General features: G+C 43.3%; 1 protein-coding gene across 1 annotated transcript; it reads left to right on the top strand.

The window, feature by feature from the left end:
• The first annotated feature begins 69 nt into the window (after positions 1-69).
• gnal (guanine nucleotide binding protein (G protein), alpha activating activity polypeptide, olfactory type) lies at positions 70-9,984 on the top strand. The gene is made up of 13 exons (XM_022208383.2): positions 70-1,126; positions 1,815-1,955; positions 2,049-2,121; positions 2,263-2,317; positions 2,472-2,591; positions 4,670-4,767; positions 5,106-5,160; positions 7,047-7,120; positions 7,199-7,257; positions 7,338-7,458; positions 7,622-7,752; positions 7,842-7,909; positions 9,504-9,984. Exons 2-13 carry the CDS (start codon positions 1,820-1,822, stop codon positions 9,648-9,650), a joined length of 1,137 nt encoding a protein of 378 aa, XP_022064075.1. The 5' UTR covers positions 70-1,126; positions 1,815-1,819; the 3' UTR covers positions 9,651-9,984.
• The last annotated feature ends 33 nt before the right edge of the window (positions 9,985-10,017 follow it).

Raw genomic sequence — 10,017 nt, 5'->3', positions numbered from 1 at the left:
GGTTGCCATGGTGACGGGGAGTCTGGCAGGATGCAGTGACCTTAACAGGCCACCAGGTGGAGGCAGAACATCCACAGTGATTCAGAATGAAGTCAGAGCAGAAACAGAGAAGAACCTGATCAGCTGCTGCCCTCAGATACATTCTCTCAGTAATCAGATCACTTCTGTCTCTGGTATGAGATTACTAACTACAGGTTAAATTCAGGCTCCACGGCAGGAACTCAGTTGAACTAAAGTGAGTCCATATTTCCTGAGGTTCTTTGGTTCCTCCTATACCTGCAGCTCTGATCAGTGGAACTATGACTCCTCAGATGTTTCTCTTCCTCTGTTCAGTTCTTCTCCATGTGGAGCCATGATGCAGACACAGATAGAACCAGTCCATAGGTCCGGGACTGAGAAGGTTCATTCTAGAACCATGTTCATCAACTGGACTCTTTGGTTTTTAGAGTTTTTACTTTGGAATCTGAATTTTACTTCCAGTCTTTCTGAAGTGTTTGTTTCTGATGTTCATCAGAGAAAATACTCTGTTGTTAGAAGTAATCTGATTACTGTGAGGTGCTCCAGTTTAGAATCCTGTGGACTTCCTACTGTCATGGATTAGATGTTTGGAAGCACATTTCCATCTAACATGAAGGACTGAAGGATCTTTTGTGGCTGAAGTGAGCCTCTACAGGAACATGTTGGAGTCTGAACCGGTTCCAGTTGGATCACTGAAGTCAGCGTCTCCTGGTCCAGATTCGGGACTGGTCCAACAGAGTCCAGACTGGAACCAGGAGGAAACTAGTTGGTGTTTGTGAAACGGCTGCTGGTCGTCAGGCAGCAAAGTGACACCAGAGGAAAAACAGAGAATCCCCAAAGACAGACGACTAATGAGAGGAGGCAGAGCTGCTCAGGTGTTTCACTGCTCAGAAACATTTCAGCGCCAGCACTCGTCTGCATCCGTCCCTCTGAACTGGACCTGCTGGACCTCCTGGACCTGCTGGATTTTCCTGGAGCAGAGACGTGGATGCTGATTGGCTGCTGGTTTCTGCTGGTGTGTTTTTGTCTTTGTGGACTTTGATGGACGGACAGAGAGTCGGACCGATCTGGACCCTCTAAGACCCACGAGTGACTCCAACAGCAGCAGGTCAGTAAACTGGGACTGAACTGGGACTGGCTGCTTTCATACTGGGTTTACTGGTTGCAGGAGTGCAGGGAGAAATAAAAGTAGTCGTGCTTCATTTGAATATTGAGGACTAATTTTAAAATTCACGTTTAAGTAAAACTACAGATCTGTTTAAGATTTAATACCCAGATTGACTTTCTGGTTTTCTCCATTGCTTTGAGGAAATACAAGAAAAAATTTGGTTTGTCTGAAAACTGAACATACAGAGAACCTGAACTGGTGTAGTAGTGGTACCAGTTCAGGTTACTGGTTCCAGCTGGTTATTTACTGGTTCCAGCTGGTTATTTACTGGTTCCAGCTGGTTATTTACTAGTTCCAGCTGGTTGTTTACTCGTTCCAGTTGGTTATTTACTGGTTCCAGCTGGTTATTTACTAGTTCCAGCTGGTTGTTTACTGGTTCCAGCTGGTTGTTTACTAGTTCCAGTTGGTTATTTACTGGTTCCAGTTGGTTATTTACTGGTTCCAGCTGGTTATTTACTAGTTCCAGCTGGTTGTTTACTGGTTCCAGCTGGTTGTTTACTAGTTCCAGCTGGTTGTTTCCTGGTTCCAGCTGGTTGTTTACTAGTTCCAGCTGGTTGTTTCCTGGTTCCAGCTGGTTGTTTACTAGTTCCAGCTGGTTATTTACTAGTTCTGGTTTCTGTGGTTCCAGGTGAGATGGGCTGTCTGGGAGGGAAGACGGAAGAAGAACGACTGGATGAAAAAGCGAAAAGAGAAGCAAACAAGAAGATTGAGAAGCAGCTGCAGAAAGAGAGACAGGCTTATAAAGCTACACACAGACTGTTACTGCTGGGTGAGACACCTGTGTGTCTGTCTGTCTGGATCCAACCCTCACCCTGAGCAGAGTTTTAGTTTTAGTCATAAAACTGTCTGTCTGTGTCTGTAGGTGCAGGAGAATCAGGTAAAAGTACGATAGTGAAGCAGATGAGGATTCTTCACGTCGATGGCTTCAATGCTGAGTGAGTTAAACTGTTCTTCAGTGGTTCTTACTGCTGGTTCTCAGAGGAACCACATAAACTCTGGTATCAGGTTGCTGCTGGTTCTGGATGTTGTTCTTGTGAACTTGAGCAGGACTCAAGGGTTCTGCTATTGTTTTCCAGGGAGAAGCAGCAGAAGATTCAGGACATCAGGAAAAACGTGAAGGATGCCATCGTGGTAGGTCACATGACCCACTGCAGCATGGCGTCATTCACAGACCCTCTCTGATTGGTCAGCTGCTTGAAACTGTGATGGAGGGTCCAGACTATCACCTAGTGACTGACAGTCCAGACAGCCAATCAGAGCGTGTGTGTGTGTGTGTGTGTTTCAGACAATCGTTTCGGCCATGAGCATGCTGACTCCGCCCATCCCTCTGGGTAACCCCGGCAACCAGTTCAGGGTCGACTACATCAAGAGCATTGCACCGCTGTCTGACTTCGAGTACTCCGAGGTCACACACACACACACACACACACACACACACACACACACACACACACACACACACACACACACACACACACACACACACACACACACACACACACACACACACGTTTGTACTTCTATCTTAGTGAGGACATCCATAGGCGTAATGCATTTCCTAGAACCTTACCCTAACCTTAACCATCACAACTGATGGCCTAAACTTAATCCTTACCCTAACCCTAACCAAACCTCAATTCATAGCTGTTCTCTAAAAACAAGTCTTCACCCTCAAACATGGCTGTTTCAAAGTGAGGACCGGCCAAAATGTCCTCACTGTGTAAAAATGTCCTCACTTTGATAGTTAAATGCAGAAAATGGTACTCACCATGTAGCAAGTACAAGAACACACACACACACACACACACACACACACACACACACACACACACACACACACACACACACACACACACACACACACACCCCGTTGCGGGTCTTTCATTGTAGATCGCTGCAGGTCTTCAGTGGAACCAGCGTGGTGGATGGATACGTGGTGATCGGGTCCAACAGAACGTAGATCTCTGATCCGTTCCGTTTCTTGCTGTGGAGTAGAAATGAAGTTTTCTGGGAGTTTTCGTAGTTTTTGCCTGAAGATTCTCAGTTTTTTGTTGTTGTTTCCCTGAATCTCCTCAAAGTTCCAGTGAGGCTGAAGGAGAACCATGCCCAGATAGCAAACTATGGGTGAATCAATGTTGAATCTATGTTGAGACCTAACGTAGAAATTATACAGAAAGCGCAAGGTTGATAAAATGTTGAGTCAACGTTTGCTTACATAGATTACATGTTTGCAAACATAGATTCAACATTAATTAAACATTGACCTGTCAAACATTTTAATTAAACCAAAATACAACGTAGATTCAATGGTATCTTTTAAACACAAACTTCAATGTTGACAAAATGTTGTTGAATCAACGTTGATCCAACCATCAGTCTTCAACCGTAACCACAATTCAACCTTCTTAACCCTAATTCAACGTTGATTTAACATCTTTTGCTATCTGGGTAAAGTGTGATTTACGGTTGAAAAGCAAACGTTGACTCAACATTTTATCAACCTTGCGCTTTCTCTATAATTTCGACGTTAGGTCTCAACATAGATTCAACATTGATTCACCCATAGTTTGCTATCTGGGGATGATCCTCCAGCAGCTCTGTCTGGTGATAAAGAGCAGCTTTATTCATCTGCAGCATTACAGATGAAGAACATGAACAAGAACATGAAGGAACATCAGGAGAAAACACACAGAAGTCCTGTTGATGAGGTCCATCTGTGGAGATTTTCTAGAAGTTGGGCTGTTGGACCTGCAGTGGAACGTTTTCCTGAAGAGTTCCTGAGACTAACAGGTGACCTGATGTGGAACAGTTTGGGACTAAAGAGGTTCCTTTAAGCACCACCAGGAGACCGGCTGAAGGCTTGTTTGTTTTAATGATGTTAATGACATGATGTAACGAGTTCCCTGAGACTTCCTGCTCACCTGAGGCCTCATTATCCAAACAGCTCCATCTCCCAGGACCTCACACACACAAAACAAATGTCTCTAAACTCTGCTGCTGATTGGTCGAGCACACTCACACACTCCAAGGTGGTGTGGCTGCTGTCCAATCACACAGCGTCACACTGATGCGGTCACCTGAAGACTCAACATGTGACTGCAGGCCCTAAGGCTTCTTATCACACCACCTGCCAAAAGTATGTGGACATCTGACTATTTTTATGATTGGGATTATTAGAGAAACTTCTGGTTGAATTAAACACATTCTGTATTCTAAAGTATGAGGACAACGCAGCGTTACATGTTCATCTGGAACACATTACCTGGTCAGAAGTATATGGACACCTGAACGTTACAGCATGGATTCCTGATATGGTGTTGATGCCACAGGGTGTCCACATACTTTTGGCTGCATGCTATAACTAACTAGCATCACAGCTGGTAACTGAGGCATCCATACAGTAACCTCACAGTATTATCAGAAGCTGTGCTGCCACGGCCCTGTAGGGGGCGCTAACCCCTCTGTTCTCTGCCCGTCTCTCAGGAGTTCTTTGAGCATGCTCAGAAGCTATGGGAGGATGAGGGAGTGAAGGCGTGCTACGAACGTTCCAACGAATATCAGCTGATCGACTGCGCCCAGTAGTAAGTCTTCATCTACAAACTGTGTTCCCAGGAACCTGAACCTAAACCTGGACCTAGACCTGAACCTAATCCTAAACTTAAACCTAAACTTCAACCTGACCTCGAACCTAATCCTAAACCTGAAACCTAATCTTAAACCTGAACCTAAACCTGGTTCTGATCTGATCCTGAACCCAAACCTAAACCTGGACCTGTACCTGGTCCTCACAAAGACAGTGACATTTAAATTCCCAGCAACCAATCAGAATGCTCCGCTGACCATCAGCTGGTTGGCTGAGGAGGACTGAATGAACAGCTGCTGAAACCGGATCCAGATGTTTACGTTTTGTGTCTTACAGCTTCCTGAACAGGTTGGACTCAGTGAGGAGGACTGACTACACACCTACTGACCAGGTAACCAATCAGAACCTCCTCAGAACATCTGGTTCTTCATCTTCAGTAACTTTATCAGTGATCAGAGTTCTACCATCACACTGGGAATTTTTCCAGGGCTCCAGGTCCTTCAAGTCCATAGAGGAGAACATCCACTGGAGAAAGTTCTAGAGTAGACCTACTGACAACTGAAAAGTTGTCAGTAGGTCTACTCTAGAACTTTCTCCAGCTGTCGGTAGGTCTACTCTAGAACTTTCTCCAGGGGATGTTCTCCTTTCCTGCTTCAAGTTTTTAAGTTTAGTCTCATTTAGAACACTCCAGGTCCTTGAAGTCCATAGAGATGGGTCCAGATCTGTCACTTTTTAATGGACTTTTTCAGAACTTCATCAGTCCAGCAGATAGAACCATGACATTTAGGAGGAGAAACATCTGAGTTCTGGTGGAAACTGAAAGCAGGGGCCTCATTTATAAAGCTTGCGTACACACAAAACAGGGCTAGAAAGTGGCGTGCGACACTTTCTACGCAAAGGTTGTGATTTATAAAAACAAACTTGGCGTGAGAATGTGCACACCGGTGCGCCAACTTTGATGCTTGCTTAAGCACATTTTGGAGACAGAGGGAACGGCAGTGATGGAGGATGAAGTGGTGAATTAAAACCAGATTGATCTCAAACCTTTATTGTTATCACATATTAGACTTGTAGAGCCGGATAATCATAAACCCTCATTGTTGTAGATGTTCATATAGTGCGTCATTCGGCCGACAACTGTATTTGCAGAACTATGTTCATATATTAACAGGAGCAGATTGAACGTTATTTCATTCAGTCGTTTGACCGAAAGGCCGGTCCACATCTGGGCCGGTGCGCTGGTCTTCATTAAATAGTTTTGTTAACTGATCACCCAGTGCCTGTATGGCTCATCAGGTTACACAGGCGACCCATGTACAGGGGTGGTCTCCGACGCAGTGGCCTGGGTTTGATTCCTGCCTGTGGCCCTTTTATGCATGTCTTCCCCCTACTCTTCTTCCCATTTCCTGTCACTCCTCACTGCAACTATCACAGTAAAAAGGCAAAAAAAAGTAAATTATTTTGTTTATTTATCCATATGCGGCCGAATGGGATGAGTGTCCAACCATTAATCAGCCCTGTACAGACACACAGGCCCACATGCGTCACACCACAACCACGCTCAGTGTAGGGAACAGACTGCAGGGGGCGCTGTGTAAAATGCCGTGGATCAGCAGCTTATTTATATACAGATACATTCATGAGTTACTTTGCATTGACCATTCATGGTAAAATGTGGGCGGAATGTGAGGTGGATCCACCTGTGCAATCTTCCAGCTGGTGTGTGATTTATCAAGAAATTGCGTGCAGCTGTGCTTACACACAGTTTTATAAATCAGGGGCCAGGGGCATACGCCCTTTTCAGATTTTCGGCGTACGCAAACTTTAGTATGGATCCTAAGCAATGTTTTATAAATGAGGCCCCAGATCAGTTTAAATCCATCCAGGAGTCTCAGTCTGAACTCTGGATCTGGTTTCTGTTCATTTTCTCTATCATCAGTATTATGGAATGTATCCTAGTGTGATCATCAGTATTATGGGATGTATACTAGTGTGAACAGTTTAGTGTCCTAGAAACAATCCTTGGTTTCCTGGATGTGGATCTGGTTCTGATAGTCCACCAGAGGAACCTTAAAAGATCATTCTGGGTAAACTTTAAGGCTGGTAGGAGGTTGGTCAGAACTAGTAGAGACCATGGAGAAAGACACCAGGATCATCTAGAGATCCTGGTGTCGTATTAAATATAGTCATCAGCTGGTCTGAGGTCAGATCAGAGCTCTGTTTAGATACGGTTGTTTTATTATGAATGAACTTCTTCTTCTTCTTCTTCTTCTTCAGGACTTGTTGCGCTGCAGAGTTTTGACTTCAGGGATTTTTGAAACCAGGTTTCAGGTGGACAAAGTCAACTTCCAGTGAGTGCCCCTTCCTCTCAGCCCTTCCTGTTGCCATGGTTTCCAGATGTTTGTCCTCAGTGTGTGTCTGTGTGTCAGTATGTTCGATGTAGGAGGACAAAGGGACGAGCGCAGGAAGTGGATTCAGTGCTTCAACGGTGAGATATACACTGACCAGTGAGAGGTCACTGAAACGCAGCCGCAGAGCTGATTGGTCTATCCCTCTGTCTGTCTGCAGATGTCACCGCCATCATCTTCGTCGCTGCCAGCAGCAGCTACAACATGGTGATCAGAGAGGACAACTCCACCAATCGGCTGCGAGAGTCTCTGGACCTCTTCAGATCCATCTGGACCAACAGGTTCAGTGTTTAGCTCTCTCTGCTCTGTGATTGGCTGTGGTTAACCCTCTCTGCTCTTGATTGACAGGGGTTCACTCTCTCTGCTCTGTGATTGGCTGTGATTAACCCTCTCTGCTCTGTGATTGGCAGGGGTTCACTCTCTCTGCTCTCTGATTGGCTGCAGGTTCCTGAAGACCATCTCGGTGATCTTGTTCCTAAACAAACAGGACGTTCTGGCTGAGAAGATTCTGGCTGGAAAATCTAAACTGGAGGATTATTTTCCTGAATACACCAACTACCAGGTTCCTGTTGACGGTAAAAACACAGGCATACCAACACATACATGTACTAACACGTGTTGCACGTGAACACGCCTGCTGACCTCAATAACGGTGTGATTCCAGCTGCTCCAGATGCTGATGAAGACCCCAAAGTGACCAGAGCAAAGTTCTTCATCAGAGACGAGTTCCTGGTAACAACACGTGTTGAATCTGACACGCTAAACTGACATGTGGAATCTGACACGTTAAGCTGACATGTTAAATCTGACACGCTAAACTGACATGTTAAACTATCATGTTAAATCTGACACGCTAAACTGACATTTGGAGTCTGAGATGTTAAGCTGACATGTTGAATCTGACACACTAAACTGATATGTTAAACTATCATGTTAAATCTGACACGCTAAACTGACATGTTAAACTATCATGTTAAATCTGACATGCTAAACTGACATGTTAAACTATCATGTTAAATCTGACACGCTAAACTGACATTTGGAGTCTGAGATGTTAAGCTGACATGTTGAATCTGACACACTAAACTGATATGTTAAACTATCATGTTAAATCTGACACGCTAAACTGACATGTTAAACTATCATGTTAAATCTGACATGCTAAACTGACATGTTAAACTATCATGTTAAATCTGACACGCTAAACTGACATTTGGAGTCTGAGATGTTAAGCTGACATGTTGAATCTGACACACTAAACTGATATGTTAAACTATCATGTTAAATCTGACACGCTAAACTGACATGTTAAACTATCATGTTAAATCTGACATGCTAAACTGACATGTTAAACTATCATGTTGAATCTGACATGATAAATTGTTATGTTAAATCTGACATGTTGAATCTGACATGTTAAACTGACATGTTGAATCTGACATGCTAAACTGACATGCTAAACTATCATGTTGAATCTGACATGTTAAATTATCATGTAATCTGACACGTTAAACTGACATTTGGAGTCTGAGATGTTAAACTGACATGTTGGAACTGACATGTTAAACTATCATGTGGAATCTGACATGCTAAACTGACATGTTAAACTATCATGTGGAATCTGACATGTTAAACTGACATCAATAACAATGTTTGAACTGAAATGTTAAATTGATGTGTTAAATCTGACATACCGAATCAGATTTGTTGACACTGACATGTTGAATCTGACATGTTAAATTAATATATTGAATATGACATGTTAAACATGTTGAATCTGACATGTTGAATTTGACATGTTAAACATGTTGAATCTAATACATTAAACTATCATGTTGAATCTGACATGCTAAATTGACATGTTGATTTTGACATGCTAAACTGACATGTCAAACTGACATGTTAAACTGACATGCTGAATCTGACATATTAATCTGGCACGTTAAACTATCATGTTGAATCTGACACGTTAATCTGACATGATAAACTGACATGTTAGATCTGACATATTGAATCATAAGTGTTAACACTGACATGTTTCAACTGATATGTTAAATTGACATATTAAAGAAGCGTGTTGGAACTGACATATTAAAGAAGCGTGTTGGAACTGACATGGTAAAGAAGCGTGTTGGAACTGACATGTTAAAGAGGCGTGTTGGAACTGACATGTTAAACTGACGTGTTAGATCTGACATATTGAATCATAAGTGTTGACACTGACATCTTTAAACCGATATGTTAAATTGACACATTAAAAAAGCGTGTTGGAACTGACATTTTAAAGAAGTGTGTTGGATCAGACATGCGTGTCATCATGTTTCAGAGGATCAGCACGGCCAGCGGTGACGGGAAACACTACTGCTATCCTCACTTCACCTGCGCCATCGACACCGAGAACATCCGCCGTGTCTTTAACGACTGTCGTGACATCATCCAGCGCATGCACCTGCGGCAGTACGAGCTGCTCTGATTGGCTGGCGGCTCACCTGGCTCCACCCCCTGCTAAAGGACTGATGTGATGTGTAATAACCAATGGTGATAGGTGATCAATATGATAGATCCTCGTGTTTCCATTTATTGATTAGTGGTTATTGATCATTAGGGCAGATGGAGTCTCTGTGTTGCTGTTTCTGTGCCTCATGCAGGGGATTGTGGGTAGTGTAGTTGTGATGGACAAGTGTGGCAGAGGGCGGGGCTTAGACATGAAATTTAAATATATTTTTACATGTTTGCTGGAGTGTTTATCAATATCGTGTTTTAGATTTCATAACTGCTGAATCTAAATAAAGACTTTAAATCCCAAATGAACATTTTTATGAACAAAAAATCAAACTGTA

Source organism: Acanthochromis polyacanthus, chromosome 20 (genome assembly GCF_021347895.1).
Source record: "Acanthochromis polyacanthus isolate Apoly-LR-REF ecotype Palm Island chromosome 20, KAUST_Apoly_ChrSc, whole genome shotgun sequence".
NCBI classification, from domain to species: Eukaryota; Metazoa; Chordata; class Actinopteri; family Pomacentridae; genus Acanthochromis; species Acanthochromis polyacanthus.
The sequence above is the reverse complement of the archived record's forward strand: the minus strand, read 5'-3'. Positions and strand labels throughout refer to the sequence as shown.

Bases quoted from the DNA above. Each gene is read 5' to 3' on its own strand.
- gnal (XM_022208383.2), top strand. From the start codon at position 1,820: ATGGGCTGTCTGGGAGGGAAGACGGAAGAAGAACGACTGGATGAAAAA. The intron at 7,258-7,337 runs GTGAGATATACA...GTCTGTCTGCAG, and splicing joins GTGGATTCAGTGCTTCAACG to ATGTCACCGCCATCATCTTC. The intron at 7,459-7,621 runs GTTCAGTGTTTA...GATTGGCTGCAG, and splicing joins AGATCCATCTGGACCAACAG to GTTCCTGAAGACCATCTCGG.